General features: G+C 30.2%; 1 protein-coding gene across 1 annotated transcript; it reads left to right on the top strand.

Moving 5' to 3' along the window:
- Positions 1-3468: 3468 nt before the first annotated feature.
- LOC123290921 (GATA zinc finger domain-containing protein 14-like) lies at positions 3469-16237 on the top strand. The gene is made up of 4 exons (XM_044871303.1): positions 3469-3535; positions 11957-12132; positions 13531-13675; positions 14073-16237. The coding sequence occupies exons 1-4, from the start codon at positions 3487-3489 to the stop codon at positions 16235-16237; spliced, it is 2535 nt and encodes an 844-aa protein (XP_044727238.1). The 5' UTR covers positions 3469-3486.
- Positions 16238-17715: the final 1478 nt, after the last annotated feature.

The following is a 17715-nucleotide window of genomic DNA, read 5'->3' as shown; positions in this document are numbered from 1 at the left end:
ATTTTTAAACCTCGAACCGAAAAGAAGGGTGTTATAAGTTCGACGTAGTGTCCGACCGAAGGTCGATTTTTGGCCGAAGCCGATTAATCGGCTATCGCCACAACCTTCGAAGCCGAAGCCGAGCCGAAGATTTAAAAACATGATTTTAAAACTTTAATATTAAAGTTGATCTCTAGAAGTTGATCTAGAGGTTATGATCTTTAGAAGTTGATCTAGAAGTCAATCTAAAGATGATTAAGAAAATTACCTTGAAATTTATTTCAAAATAATAACATTTAGAACAATTCGTTCAATTCCGACGTTTGCTAAGAACCTTCGGCCAAAGCTTCGGTCAAATGTTTGACCGAAGGTGGTTGTTTGGCCGAAGGTGGCCGAAGCCGAAGCTTCGGTCGGACACTAGTTCGACGGCTATGTGGGTGTGTATGTGTCGATGTGCCTGTCTGTTGAATAGTAGCTTCTAAGTGGATGAACTGATTTTGTTTGTTTTTTTTTGTTTGTTTGAAAGTTTATTTATGATCAGTTTGAAGAAGCCTATAAGGAAAAAAATACTTTAATGGAGAGTGTTCTTTAGCCATGTTTCAAGTGCATGTTAAGGATTCCGTACCCAAGAAAACAAAAGAGGGGCGATTATCTTCAAAATCGGTTCAGTTTTTGTCAAGGGTTTTGTCAATTTCACTTGTATTAGTTTTGTTAATAAAGTCATTGAGTGCACTTTATTAATTGAATAATTTTAAATTAACAATACCAAAGTTATTAATTTTCTGATTTTCTTTCCAATATGTATGTAATACGTATATATTACAAATCACAATAAAGATTCACAAATGCGGAAAAATACTATTATTTTGATTTTATTTTTATATAGTTATTTCCTGGTATTTTTACTATTCATTTACTTATTATATTATCAATAATTATTAATATATTATAAATTATTGCTATAATTTAATATTATGAATTTATTAACAATATTATTATTATATTTTTTGTATGCCTAAGGAAATATATTTTTAATTACTGAAAAATAATATATAACATTGTTTATCGAATTTTATTGTAAATAAAAATTAGTAAAAAAATTAAATTAATGATGAAATTAGCTTTATTGTTTAAATGAAAAAACCTTACTTTCTAACTAAAATACAATAGCTTCCATTCTTTGCAAAAAAAAGTCAAGAACTGGTGACGAATTTATAGAAGGTTTTCTAGACAATTTGAAATAATAAATAAAATAAATAATAAAAAAAGCAAAGGTGTCGTGGGACACCCGCTAAGAACTATGTTCATAGCGTATCTTCATATATTATAAATGTAGCCCTTAGTTTTTACTCAGATTTGCTTCGATTTTGTTCCTGGTTTGAATGATTGATTATGGACATGTTCAATTTTGTAAGATCAATTTGTGCTTTTTTCTAGAATTTTTTTTTTAATATTCAGTGTGACGCGAGTCGATTTGCCATAAAAAAAAACATAATTTCAAAAAAAATTAAATATATACAACAAGATAAAAACTCACTCATAGAACTCTATCTCCAATATTTATAAATTTAATTTAACGCTGAAAATAGCTTTTCTGGAGTCATTTATGGTGTATTTTGAATACTTTAAAGAATTTATTACCGTTGGAAAATTACTATAAAATTTCTTAAATATTAAAAAACTTAAATTTTTTGAGACATTTCGAATCCAACGAGCTATAACAGGTATTTTTGAGACCATTATTTCTATATTTCACCAAATTGCACATCTTGACTAGACTATGAGTGGAAAAGCGCAATTGTTCTTATAGCAGCCTCTCAAATTTCCTGTCGTTTTGAAATAACTGGCAAATACTCCAACTTGGCCCCAGAAATAATTGTACAATAAACGAACCTAGAATTTTTTGATTCCTTTGAAAAAATTGTTTGTTGGGTGTATCGACTTGCGGTTTTTTGCATTGGCTTCAGAAAATTGTCCAAAAAAAGTCTATATGGTAGTGGAACTTTTTAGTTTTAACCTCCACACCTTTAGAGTGAAGGGTGTTAAAAGATTTTAAAAAGTAACTCGAAATTCAAGATATTTTTATTAATAAACCTCTTTAGCCCTTTTCAATGGTCTGAAATAAGTAAAAAAGACCATTTTTTTCCAAATTAAGACTTTTAATGACGTATAAGAGGATTATTGAGGTCGCTGATCTCGAATTTTCAGCGACCCCACAAACCCCATGATACTTCACACTTATGTAAGCTAAAAGAGGGAGGGGTAACAAATCAATCATTTTGTCTTTTTCATTTTGAGAGTCTTTCTCCTGAAAGGAGGGATGTAGATGCATAAAAGAGTTTATCCATAAAAATATCTTAAATTTCGGGTTACTTTAGCATTTTGACCTTTTTAAAATCTTTTAAAAGTTATTTAAATCTATCTGATTTACTTTAAGATTTAAAAACTCTTCATGCTAATGGCGTAGGGGTTACAACTAAGCAGTTTCGTTTTGAACTATATAGACTTTTTATACCAAGTATATGAAATATACAAAGGTATACTAAGTTAAGTCCCAAGTTTGTAACACTTAAAAATATTGATGCTATGAACAAAATTTTGGTAAAGGTGTTCATAAAATCACGTAATTAGTCCATTTCCGGTTGTCTGTCTGTCTTTCGTCTGTCGTCTGTCTGTCAGTTTGTCATCACGATTACTCAAAAACGAAAAGAGATATCTAGCTGAAATTTTTAAGGCGTGCTGAAGACGTAAAAAGTGAGGTCAAGTTCGTAAATGAGCAACATAGGTCAATTGGGTCTTGTAAACCGTTAGAGATAGAACAAAAGTTTAAATGTAAAAAATGTTCCTTATCAAATAATTATCAACTTGTGTTTGAAACATTTTTTCGTAAACATCACTGTTTACCCGTGAGCGCGCCAATTAGGCGGAATTTTTATAATATGTACTATACTTGATTATCAGTTATGTATGTGTCACATGTTTGTATGTGTAATGTGATAGAGTAATCAACACTGTCTATACATGGTATTTCAACAATTAACTCAGTCAATTGTTTGTTTTCATTTGTTTTAGGGTAATTTTTTTAAGCCAATGCAAAAAAACCGCAAGTCGATACATCCAGCGAACAATTTTCTCGAAGGAAAGTTTCGTTTACTATACTATTAGTCCAACATATTTAATATTTAGAAATCATTTACAAATTTTACGAAAATATAAAAATTGCAATCTTGCTGGTATTCAGTATTCAGAAAGACTTATTAAAATCGTGTTTAAATCGTGTCAAGAAATATAAAATAAAAGAATTAAATAATGTGAAGATGATGTTATAAGATGATGATGATGTTGATGATGGCCGTTCCCCACTGCAGCAGAATAACTGCAAAATCCTTTCACTCTTCATAGAAAATCACCTCTTCTCTTCCATTATGTATATTATTATGAAAGATGAGAATAATAATATTTGACTTACGATCACAGTTTAGTTTTAATTTTATTTGTGCATTCAACATGATTCAGTGGTGTTCGTGCAGTGTTTTATCGCTCATACTTTTATGTTGTAAGTTCATTTTATTAATGAAATTCTTATATTTATTAATTCTTATATTCATTAATTTGTTGTTGATGTGCTTCAAAATAAAATTTGTGTTGTGTTACTTACTTATCATTCATTTATTGTATTTATATGTTTATAAATCTGATAATATATATATTATGGACTGATCAAAGTGTATGCTTGAATTTCAACATCATTATACGGGTGTCTTTATACCATGTATATATGAAATATACATAGTATATGAAGCTTAGTCCCAAGTTTGTAACGCTTAAAAATAATGATGCTAGGAAAACAATTTTGTCATAGGTGTTCATAAAATCACCTAATTAGTCCATTTCCGGTTGTCTGTCCGTCCGTCCGTCCGTCTGTGGACATGATAACTCAAAAACGGAAAAAAATATCGAGCTGAAATTTTTACAGCGTACTCAGGACGTAAAAAATGAGGTCAAGTTCGTAAATGAACATCATAGGTCAATTGGGTCTTGGGTCCGTAGGACCCATCTTGTAAACCGTTAGAGATAGAACAAAAGTTTAAATGTAAAAAATGTTCCTTATCAAAAATTAAACAACTTTTGTTTGAAACATTTTTTCGTATACATCACTGTTTACCCGTGAGGGCTCCAATTAGGCGGAAATTTTATAATATGTACTATACTTGATTATCAGTTATGTATGTGTCACATGTTAGTATGTGTAATGTGATAAAGAAATCAATACTGACTATACATATCTCTAATCATCTCTACCGATAGACAAAATGTTAAGAATCGGCCTTATTTGTCAATTCGTAGTTAGCTAAGTTTAAAGTTGAGATTTCGGTTAAGTATCTTAAAAAATATGATACATCACCTTGTATGACTGTGCAAAATTTTAAAACGAAATTATTATAAATAAAAATAATATGAGGATGTCTTTATCTCAATTGCGACACTCTGTACATATGTGGGAACTAAAAACTTGGTGACCTGAAATTTAAATAACTTATCCAATAAATCACAAATGAATTTAACAAAAAAAGTTTAATTTAATAAAAGAGCTTTATTTAAACATTTTGTTGAAAATTTCATGAATCTCTAAACAAGATATTAGAGCAATATAAATCAAGGATTTTTCTTAATTTTTTACAATTTAAAAAATTATCTTATTATACAAGATATATTTACTATTCGCTCCGTGCGTGAGTTTCGTTTCCATGATAACGATACACTACTTTAATTAAAGAATTATATGGATGCATATATAATTGTATGGATTGAATTTAAGACTTACATTGAAAATTTAATATTATTGTCTCACAAATTTAAATAAATAATTATGATAATTTACATTTTAAAAATAATATTTGTGCAATTTGATTTCTTATTTTCACAATTTTTAAATGCATTAAGTTTAATTAATTCGTGTTTTACAATAATTTAAATTTGACATTTCTATAACATTAACATGTAAAGAACTGCAAATTAGTAATAACAGCCCCCTTTAACGCCAAAATTTTTCACTGGAAGCGCTGGCATCGATTTTATTGTCCCTACCATGACTACGCATACAACCATTAAATATATATTAAATATACCAAATTTTATAAAATCGGACTTAAATTGTGACCGCTAGAGAGTATACAGACACATAAATTTATAGATTCATACATTTGAAGAAAATGCCATCATTAGTACAAAACCAATTACTAAGCAAGCACATTAAATCATTTGGAAAATAAAATTTATTTCTGTTTTAAATCGAGCGTAAGAAAAATGCTCATAACGCAAATGCTGACGGATTAATTTACACCATCATAAGAAAATTAAATGAAAAAAGTTTGTGTACGGTCCTGAAAGCTTTTATTAACTAATTATTATATTAATTAAATTATTATTATAATAGTGTCTGAAGATTTATAGTACATTTTTTTAACAATTATTATATTTTTCTGCATAAAATAATAAAAAAAACGATTACAAAATTATCATGAACAAACAAATAGACACAAAAATTCCTATTGTATTGTATTGTTTTTATTTTTTTTTTTTTAAACTTAAATTAAATGTGTTAAGTAACAATAGTAAATTAAATAAAACAATGTTTTTAAGAGTTTAATGTACTTGCAAAATATTAAATATAATAAATTATTATATCAATCAAATGGGAGGCTTAAATCTAGATTTAAGCCTTTTAAAATATGATTTTTATACTATAATTAGATATTTTTTTACTAAATTATAAGTTTATTCACATTTAATTTTCCTTTCAAGATAACTTTCGTTCCATTAAATCAAATTATTTGAAAACTACTAAATAAACAATTGACTGAGTTCATTATTGAAATACCCTGTACAGAAAGTGTTGAATGTCAATGCTTTCATTATTTTTAACTTCCCGCTAAGAAAATAGGGAAGTTATTGTTTTCACCCCGTTTTGCCAAAATCGAGTTTCCATCAGATCTCGACGTTTTAAGGTATCAGGAAGCTTCCCTGACTACTTCCGCGAGGGTGTGTGTGTGGATGTATGTGGATGTATGTAAACCTCTCATAACTTTTGAACGGATTGTCCGATTTGATCGCGGTTGGTGCCATTCGAAAGGGCTTGACCAAACTTAGAAACCGATAGATTTCGAGAAATCTCAAAAAAACTGCAAAAAAATTTTTTTATTAAGTGGTTTTTTATTTAATAACTTTTAAACGGCTGTATCGATCAATTCCAAAAACTAATCAGCTCTCAACATTAAAAAACCACGTTGATCACCACCAGTCCGGTCAAAATCGGTTGATTCGTTCGTGAGTTATCGTTGACGAAAGAAAACCCTAAAAAGCGTTTTTTCGGAATAACCTCAAAATTTTTTGTTCTATCAATTGAAACTTAAAGATTCTTCATGAAGCTTCAAAAACTGCGTCGAATGTTACCAACCGCGTGAAAATCGGTTTATTCATTCTAAAGTTATCGCGATACTTAGCGGGAAGTTACAGGGATGACCTGCAGGGTCAACCGTTTTCCAAATTTTTTTAATTAGAAGGTTTCAAAAAGCAACCGTTATGAAGGCCTTTCGGCCGTCATTTATTTGGTTTTTATATATTTTTTATGGGCCTGACGCTCATACTGCATTGACTCCTCCGCCATAACTATTGCTAATGTTACTATTCCCTCAATTCAGGGTAGAGTATGTATACTGTACAGTATACAGTATAAAAACTGAAGGGTTGGTAGGGTGCCGCTATCCTTCAGTCAAACTTCGATTATTTTATTTTGAGGTGCTTCAAGGAAAATTACAAAATTTTCTGTAGTGCCTTAAGATTGTACTTCAAATTTTTCAACAGTTCTCCTACTTCTAGCTCGTAAAAGCATCCTGCTTTGTAAATGGAAAACAGGCGTATTAATTAATAAAGACACGAAAACGAAATCAAGCCAAAGGTTTCTTATCTTTTGTACTGCTATCGATTATTTTAATTGATCGATAGTCAACCTTATTCTCAAAATATGAAATAACCGTAAAAGAGATGGCAAAAGTGAATTTAAAATCGACTTAAAAATATGAATGATATAAGCATTTTAAACTACTAAGATGATAGACGAAAAAATTCGACATTCACAATTTAAGTCCGATTTGAAAAAAATTTGGCATCAAGAAGGGTTTTGGTATTTGAAAGGTCAACAGATAAACAAGGGGTGGAAGTGCGCAAGGTACAAAATATTGCATTTTTCAAAATAAAAATATTTTTGTATTGTTTGATCAGTTTTAAGCAAAAAAGTACCCTTGTGATTTTTTCTCTAGACGCTTAGTTTTCGAAATAAGAATTCTTGAAAAATTAAAAATGCAAAATTCGATTTTATGTGTTATTTTTTCAATCTCTAAGGGAATTCGCTTAGCTAACGCAGCTCCTGCTCTACGAATTTTATTTATTAGTCAGGTGGCTCATTTATAAAAATGAAGAATCATGCAAAACCACTACTTATCGCACCTGACAGATAGTTTGAATTTAATTTTAAATTAATTTTGTAATTTTATAGCATTTATATTAATTTTAAGTATGAATTATTCAATTATTTAAAATTCGAATTTAAGTTAAACTATAGAGTCTATCAGTATTTTTACCGAATATACTGTTTTTTAATGGTACCGTCTACTTTTTAACCGACTTCAAACCAAAAAAAAGGAGGTTCTCAATTCGACTGTATTTGTTACCTCAGAACTTTTGACTGGGTGAACCAATTTTGATGATTCTTTATCTATTTGAAAGCTGGTGCTTCTCGTGTGGTCCCATTTCATTTTGGTCTAGATTTGACAACGGCATCCATGAGAAAGTCATAAAAGACTTAAATTTGCATTCATTATGCACGACAAGAGGACGAATAACTCAATATCACGTCAACCGATTTCGATGATTCTTTATCTATTTGAAAGCTGGTGCTTCCCGTGTGGTCCCATTTCATTTTGGTCTAGTTCTGACAACGCCGTTCATGAGAAAACCATAAAAGTCTATAATTTGCATTCATTATGTACGACAAGAGGACGAATAACTCAATATCACGTCAACCGACTTCGATGATTCTTTTTTAGTGAAAAATAAGTTAGTGTACTTCAGATTCACTAAAAATCACGAAATAAAAAAAAAACTTTTAACAAAAAGAAAATCGACTTCAAAAGAAAATCTTTTCGAAACAAATTAATATGCACTAAAAAGTAAAAAAATAACGATAATATAATGCAGTTAAAATTATTGTTTTTTTTGGAGTCGGTGTCAGCCAAGCTAATGCAGCAAACTGTTCTGTCAGAGCTGTTTCCTTGGCTGACACCGACTCCAAAAAAAACAATAATTTTAACTGCATTATATTATCGTTATTTTTTTACTTTTTAGTGCATATTAATTTGTTTCGAAAAGATTGTCTTTTGAAGTCGGTTTTCTTTTTGTTAAAAGTTTTTTTTTTTTGTGCGAATTTTTTTTTCAACACTATCGATAACTTTTATCTTGGAAGTTTTCCCTTCGTAAAATTCCCTTCAAAATTAACGTAATTGCAGTTCATCTTATTCAAAAGTATCTACCATTTAACGAGCCTTTAAAAATTGTACCTATGTGAAAAAAATATTAAGTAAAATTTAGCTTCAATGATGTAAGATATTATGCAATTAACACAATAATATAATGATTATTATAAGTCACTTACTTCTTAATTTTAAATTATACATTTTATAATATAATTTTTTTCCCATAATGTAAAAAAAACACATTCCTACTTATAACATCATAATATATGTATAAATAGTTACTTATAAACAAATATTTATCCACACATATAATACCTACCTATATAACTGTATGCTTGCTGATTTGTTTAAATTATAAATAAAAAGTGAGAGTTATTATGCTTATAACAAGTTCACAAAATTATAATTTATCATTAATTGTAGTACAGTATGAATCGGCGCATCAGTACAAATTCCACCTCAATTTAGAACAAAAAATTTGGAAAACTTAAGTATTGACTCATAACGTGTAAAAAATTTTATTTATTCTGATGTTATATCCACTCACATTTTATTGTAATTAGCTGTGATCTTAGTGTTTGATAAAACACTATTTTTTAAATTTTCAAATCGCGATAACTTTAGAATGAATAAACCGATTTTCCACGCGGTTGGTGACATTCGACGCAGTTTTTTAAGCTTCATGAAGAATTTTTAAGTTTCAATTGATAGCACAAAAAATTTTGAGGTTATTCCGAAAAAACGCTTTTTTGGGTTTTCTTTCGTCAACGATAACTCACGAACGAATCAACCGATTTTGACCGGACTGGTGGTGATCGACGTGGTTTTTTGATGTTGAGAGCTGATTAGAATTTTGGAATTGATCGATACAGCCGTTTAAAAGTTATTAAAAAAACACTTAAAAAAATCTATCGGTTCGAATAGGCCTCAAAATCTAAGTTTGGTCAAGCCCTTTCGAATGGCACCAATCGCGATCAAATCGGAAGCCGTTCAAAAGTTATGAGAGGTTTACATACATCCACACACACACACACATACACACACACTCATACATACATACAGCCATACAGACACCCTTGCGTAAGTAGTCAGGGAAGCTTCCTGACACCTTAATTAAAACGTCGAGATCTGATGAAAACTCGATTTTGGCAAAACGGGGTGAAAACAATAACTTCCCTATTTTCTTTAGCGGGAAGTTAAAAAAATTGAAGATTTGTTGGTAGTCATACGCTGATTTTAACCGTACTATAATAATATACAGTACAATACTATACAATTAGATAGTCATCTTGATACACGTTTAAATATAATGTTACTAAACATTAGCATACATATGAATTGAATACACACACGTACCTACACTTAAACAGTTAATCACTCATTGCTTGATGTACATATGCCATATTTGAAATTATCAATTTTCAATAAATATTCTGCTATCAAATGTACAAAAAAAGTCTTCCGTGTCTGTATATATCTTCTTGTAGAAAGTGTGGGAGTGATTCAATGTCTTTGTTGAAGATGAGTATGAGTATGAGTATAGAGGTTAGCGAGCCATGCTCGAGTATCGGGCCTCGAAGCAATGGTTCAGAGCACTTAGCCAAATAGAGCCTTGTACTCTATCCCCGCTACGCATTTCAGTGGCTATTATAACCAACTGATGTACTGAAACCCAGGATCTGCCTAGCGCTGCTTCGCTGCTGTGTGAGCGCCGGGCAGTAACAGAGAAAAGGGATTGATGTTTCTTCTGAAATTCCGCATCTGTCACACGCAGAAGATTGTCTTTTTCCGATCTGATGTTGGAACTTGTTCAGGTTATCATGCCCTGTGAGTAATTCTACGATGATTCTAATATCAGCTCTATTTAGTTTCAAGATCTCCTCGGCTCTGTTACCGAGCGAGTTTCCTTCACCCAACAGGCTTTTGGTGATTCGCCCTCCCTCGTAGCTGGTCCATGCCTTTAATTGTTGGTTTTTCAGATTATCTTCTAATCTGTTAAGACCTTCTTGGTATGGCATCCTCGCAAGTTTTCTTGAGTGGGAGCCATGGTGGTTCCCGGTTTGGCCAGCTTGTCTGCTCTCTCATTACCGTTCCAGCCAGAGTGTCCGGGGATCCAGGTAATATTGACTTTATTGTTCCAGCGACCAGTGAAGATACATGATTTCCATGTTATTCTGGTTTTGTCCGACATCGAGCTGAAAACATAAGGAAAAAATTTATTTTATTTCATTTGCTTATTTAACAACTTTTGCCCGCATATTTCTTCGAATAATTTTGACATCCGATGCATAAAATTTTCGATTCTTGTTCGTTATTTACTTTGTCTCTTTACGATTTCCCAATATTTGTTTAATTTAGTTCTACTGATGGAAACTATGTTTAGATTATGTTCTAAAAGTTCTTTTGTGCTATTTTATTGATGCAAGGTTTACCACTTCTACATAGAACAAAAAGGGCGCCATATCGGACGGGGCCTAGAGCGACATCGAATCTAAACCTGCTACTGAGCATATATGCAGTGTTTAACAATTAACTATGCAACAGTTAATTTGGAACCTACAAAGGTGCTAAAAGTGCTTTCTGCTTAGTTAATCATTTATTTATTCAATAATAATTCTTTTTTTATTGAAAATACTTAGATAAGAATTAATAAATATATTGTATTTATTTGCAACGAATTAATAAGTTGGAACATTTATTAGTGTTTATAATTATTTGTATTGTCACTTATTATTTCTTCTTCATACACTTCTCTTAATAATTCTTATTATACCATGTATATATGAAATATACATAGTATATTAAGTTTAGTCCCAAGTTTGTAACGCTTAAAAATAATGATGCTAGGAAAAAAATTTTGTCATATGTGTTCATAAAATCACTTAATTAGTCCATTTCCGGTTGTCCGTCCGTCCGTCTGTGAACACGATAACTCAAAAACGAAAAAAGATATCGAGCTGAAATTTTTACAGCGTACTCAGGACGTAAAAAGTGAGGTCAAGTTCGTAAATGAGCATCATAGGTCAATTGGGTCTTGGGTTCGTAGGACCTATCTTGTAAACCGTTAGAGATAGAACAAAAGTTTAAATGTAAAAAATGTTCCTTATCAAAAATTAAACAACTTTTGTTTGAAACATTTTTTCGTAAACATCACTGTTTACCCGTGAGGGCGCCAATTAGGCGGAAATTTTATAATATGTGTACAAACTATACACTAAATGTCGGTCGGTAATGCAGAAACCTATAAAGTCATTTACATATGTACTATACTTTATTAGTTATGTATGTGTCACATGTTTGTATGTGTTATGTGATAAAGAAATCAACACTGACTATGCATGGTATTTCAACAATTAACTCAGTCAATTGTTTGTTTTCACTTGTTATATTATAGATAATTTACTCAATTTTACATACTTATTTATTGAATCAATGTATTTTTGCAGTGAGCAATTATGTTTCCGGCCAATTTTTCAACAACCGACCGTATCCAACATACAGCTTGGAAAGTATGCCAAATACTGGATTTTCTTGTCGGGACAAAATATTGGGTGGCTACTACGCCGATGCTGAAACACAATGCCAAATGTTTCATGTATGCGTAAAGGTTGCGGGTATTGGTGTAAGTAAATATTTGAGTAATATGCATGCTTAAAATTTAAGAAAGCTTACTATATGAGTGGAATATAGGTAAAAAGTCACTTAGAAATAGCAAAATGTGACCAAGCGATGCTACTGTTTAAATTATGAAGTGTAGAGTAAAATGAGTACCATCTCTTATGCCTGTTTAACTAAAAAAGTGTCCACAAAATAGCATTAAATTAAGTGGCTACAATGGAGCTTGTTTAGCAAAAGGGTATTTGTTTTGAACTTCTCTATATTTCTTTAATAACTTTGTTTAGTTATCTGTCTTACTTTTATTACTTTGAGCACATCATTTAAAATGTACACTTTTGCTACAGCTGCACCATAATTATTTAATGCTCTACGACGGACACTTTTTATATAGTAAGATGATTCTCTTTTTGCTCCACGCTCCATAGTCTTAATTCAGTTTAGTTTTCTTTTATTTATCGCCCTAGAAATGGGACATCGTGGCTAAAGAAGCAATTAAGTGAAAAATTAAATAATAATTTGTATATATTTTTTCTCATTCAACGTAAGTGACAGTTATTAATCTATATATATAAAAAGAGAGTGTTTGTTTGTATGTCCCCGATTTTCCCTAAAACTAACCATTGACCTTCGGTAGGGGATTATGTCATTGGGTATCCCTTAGGCTCCCATTGTGAATAAGGGAGTTTGGTGGGGGTGCATTGTGAATAAGGGAGTTTGGTGGGGGTGGAATTAAAAATGATCTAGGAATTCATAGAAAATAGATTTTAAAAAAATAGTTCTAATAATTTTCAATAGATGGCGCCACTGGCAATAGTACAATTTTCACTAGATGGCGCTACTGGCGCAAATGTCTTTCGATTTTTCTCGAAAATTCTGGAATATTCCATGGATTTCTATCGAATTTTCTAGAATTTTCTCGAACATTCTGGAATATTCTATGGATTTCTATCGAATTTTCTAGAACTTTCTCGAATATTCTGGAATGTTCCATGGGTTTCTATCGATCTTTCCCTTACTTTTCCGTACACACAGAGAGTGTAGACATAATATTGGGATCGGCCAAAAAAATCTTACTGTTCCGTACACACAGAGAGAATTAAAAAAAAAGTCTTTCATTTAACAATTTTGATATTTAAATGTGCAAAAACAACCCAGCGAAGCGGGTTAAACAGCTAGTATTTCATAATTAGAAAGTTTATCCACTTATTTTATTAGAAGTTTTGCGATTCTTTAAATTCTGTTGAATATATTAATAAATTACGAATTTCGATTAATCGATACCAGATATTAAAATATGATAAATAAGGAACTTGTCTGATAAGCTCAAAACAGCGACCTCCAAAATATAAAACAAAATTGAATATATATGTGTATATCTATATATATCTGGTGTATTTTATAGGTACAAGATTTTCGATTCTTGTGTCCAAATGGTACAGCATTTGATCAAGATTCTCAAATTTGTGCTGAATGGGATGATGTTGATTGTGAAGCTTCAACATTATATTATTCCAGTGATAATTTCGATTTATATCGAATTGGTTCCGGTGAGTTTTAAATATTGTATATTTCTTTATTTATAAATCCTCGAACAATGTATAGTGATCTCATGAATGGAGTTGCAGTTTTGGTAAAATTTGAAGATCAGTAATTAGTAATTATTGATACACAAATCATCAAGGAAATTTCAATATTGAGTCACACTTAAGCAAATCATTATACCTTACCCAAAAATATAGATACGATGATTATCAACTCTTTATGGCCCTTATTTTCTCATTATATTACGAATATGATTTTTCACGCAATGATTTCATCCTTTATGTAATACAAGATCTGCGGCCAAGCGTAGTTTTAGAGTGTCATTTCAGAAAGGCTGAAAATTCCTCTAACTTTTACATAGAATAATAAATTACATTTTTAACAATGATTTCTTTTGAATAGGTTTTGAAACAAAAGCACAGTACGCCGGTGAAGAAGAATCAGCGTTTCATTTACAACGTGCCGATTCTGGTGATATACGTTTACAAAAAGAAAATCAAATCAATCAAAAACCTGAATACAACGTTCAAGGAAATAATAATCAAAGAATAACATCAAATCAACCAAAATATTCAAATGATCGTGAAATCTTTCGAGGATCAAGTAGTTCTAACTTCTTTAATAATCGTAATGGTGGCAAAGAGGATGATTATGAGAATTACGATAACACGGGGAATCATCGAAATGATGTTCCTAAAGTAGAAAAACCTATTCGAAAAATAATAAGAAAACCTACAACAACAACAACAACCACAACTACTACTACTATAGCCCCAACAACCACAATAAGAGCTTTTCAAAATGGCCAATTTAATCAACAACAAACGCCAACTACATTTAAACCAAGTGGTTTTGTTAACCGAAACCAATATCGAAATCAACCAATCAACAACTATTCACCAACAACAAATAAACCTACATCAACAACTTTAACTGATGAACAATACACGACAGCTTTAAATAATTACAAAGTTCGACAACAACAAGGACGATCCTACAACAGAGATACCTCATTTAGACAAAAAAGTCGATTTTCAACAAATCCAAGTACAGAATCTGTACTTGGAAATCTAAACTCACGAAATTCAAATAAATATACACCAAATGCACAATATGACAATCAACAGTCCACTCAATATTATGACAGTCAAAGTTCAACAACACCTAAATATAATAATAATTACAATGATTATCGATATAGTACCCTAGCACCCTTTGAAAAACCAATCGAAAAATCATATGATGTACAAAAACAAACTGCACAACGTCAAACAACGACCACTGTTAGTCCATTTAGTAACTATTATACAAATACCGTCTCATCAACTGTATTTCCAATAGTGAATAATAATTATACAACTCAACAGTTTAGTAATAACAATAATTATTATTCAACTGAAGCACCATTTAATTATCAACAAAATAACAATAATTACAAGGCTACAAGTACAACAGTTCAACCAATACAAAATACTAATTATTATAACAACAATCAACAAGGAAAACAAAACACACAAAATTATTATAATGAACAAAAATCAACAAATTATCAAGATTATAACACGAATATAGGTGTTGTATCATCAACAACTCAACAATATTACGATACGAATCGACAAGGAGCACAAACCTCAAATAATAATTATCAAAAATCAACTAATTATCAAGATAATAATACATTTAATTATAATTCTGGTGTTTCTACAAGTAACACTCAACAATATTCAAATTATAATACGAATAAACAAACATCAAAACCATATAATCAGAAATCAACAAATTATCAAGATAATCAATTTAATTATAATTCTGATGTTTCTACTACCACTCAACAATATTACAATAATAATAATCAACGACAAAAAACCACAACTTATCAACAAAATGATCAATTTAATAATTATAATACTAGAACTTCAACAACAACACCACAATACTCAAATTATGATCGACAAGGTAAAACTTATAATAACGAACAAGGAATAATATCTACAACAACATTAACACCACTATTGAATAATTACGATGTTACAAAACAAAATAAGAAATATGATACAACACAATATACACAAAGTTATACGAAAATAAATAATTATAATAATAATTATTATAATTATACATCAACGGAAAACTATAATAATAATGGACAATATAATAAGAAAACGAATCAATATTATGAGAAACCAACAACATATAATCCAAAATATAATTCAAGGTCAAATGGTGATGATGAAACATTAAAAACTGCACATAGTATTAACTTTGCTAGTGGACGTAATGAAAATTATAATAATAATCAACAAATTAAAAGTAATACGGAAAAAACATTTAATGATTCACCAAGACCATTCTCTGTATCAAGAAATTCAAAAGGATTTACTAGCAGTAGTACCACCACATTAAAACCAATATCACTGTTACAACAGACAACGAAAAATTTAAATAAAAAGAATACTGAAGCTGATGATAAAAGTTATGATTATGCATATTATGATAGTGATAGTCATTTTACTGATTATGATAATATTGCTTCTGAATTTTCAAAAACAACAAGAAAAAGTAAATAATTCTAATAATATTTTTACTATTTAATTTATTTTATTTGTCTTTAGCTCATTGTTTTTTTTTTTTTTATAAAATCTTTTTAATGTATTTTTAGTGGAGTCAACGTTTTAAATTTCGTTTTTTTTTTTCTAATGTAAGTTATCTAAAATAAAACAATGTACAAACGGTCAAAGTCTAGTCAACAAGTTCAAATTGGGGAAAATATATTTTCGCCAATATTTCATAAAATATTAATATTGAAGAAATTAAAAAAAAAAAAAAGAAGAAAAATATTCTTAGAGAGGAGAAAATTTTCAATAATTAGCTCCCACTCCCAGAACTTCGTTATTTATAATTTTAATTTAAGTAACGCTGAAAATAGGTCTTTTTGCGTCATTATACCATGCATATATGAAATATACATAGTATATTAAGTTTAGTCCCAAGTTTGTAACGCTTAAAAATAATGATGCTAGGAAAAAAAATTTGTCATAGGTGTTCATAAAATCACCTAATTAGTCCATTTCCGGTTGTCCGTCCGTCCGTCCGTCCGTTTGTGGACACGATAACTCAAAAACGAAAAAAGATATCGAGCTGAAATTTTTACAGCGTCAAGAATTGAGGGGCGGCAAATTTTAGCGAAAACTTCGAAAACTTGTTCAATTCGCGGTAATTGAATTTCTCGCCTGGTTTGTTGGCACGCGTACCAACATCAAACGTGTAATTCTAAAAACAAGACGTAAAAATTTGGGCCAATAAGCTTTAATTTTTGTACAAAAGACAATAGATAATGGTATTGTTGAATGACATTAAGTCATATACCTCATTATTATAAGGCTACTGACTATAATTAAATAAAATATTTGCTTTCAGAAAAATGCTTTCTATTGAATAAAACAAACTAATTCCACCATTTAAGAAATTTCAAGGGTGGTGGAGGGGCGGCAATTTTGGCAACTGCCTGGGGGCGGCTAATTTCTAAATCCGGGCCTGGCTTCCGGTATATTTATCTAGACATCATTCCGTATTTTTACCACCATTATTTGTATATTTCACCAATTTGAACTTATTAACTAGACTATATACTCTTTTAAGGTATATTGCTTTAAAAATAAATTGTATTAGTTATTCACCAATTTTTAAAGAATTTTATACATTTTATTTAGGTAACACCAAAGGCAAAAATTTCCTCGGGTTTGGGATCTTGTAAATGAATGAGGAAATTATGGTTTTGGTCCTGTTAGTTTTGATGTTGCGCTTTATTTAAAACTTTGTTATTGTAAATAATAAATTTAATAATTTTTTGATCCTACTAAGAATAAATTCTCGCGTTTGGAAATTTTTATACTTGAGTTGAAAGTTAAAAACTTGAAAAAACACTCAAAAAAGTAAATACACATATATACATATTTATTTGTACCCACACATTCTTATAAATGTTGCTATTCGTACATAGACATTTCTTTTTAATTCATTAATTTAATTCATTCAGACTAGAGTT

This window comes from Chrysoperla carnea, chromosome 1 (assembly GCF_905475395.1).
Source record: "Chrysoperla carnea chromosome 1, inChrCarn1.1, whole genome shotgun sequence".
In the NCBI taxonomy this organism is placed as follows: Eukaryota; Metazoa; Arthropoda; class Insecta; order Neuroptera; family Chrysopidae; genus Chrysoperla; species Chrysoperla carnea.
Note: the sequence above shows the minus strand (reverse complement) of the source record. Positions and strands in the feature narration are given on the sequence as shown.

Coding starts and splice junctions, on each gene's coding strand:
- LOC123290921 (XM_044871303.1), top strand. CDS start 3,487: ATGATTCAGTGGTGTTCGTGCAGTGTTTTATCGCTCATACTTTTATGT. Junction 3,536..11,956: donor ATCGCTCATACTTTTATGTT/GTAAGTTCATTT, acceptor GTATTTTTGCAG/TGAGCAATTATGTTTCCGGC. Junction 13,676..14,072: donor TTTATATCGAATTGGTTCCG/GTGAGTTTTAAA, acceptor TCTTTTGAATAG/GTTTTGAAACAAAAGCACAG.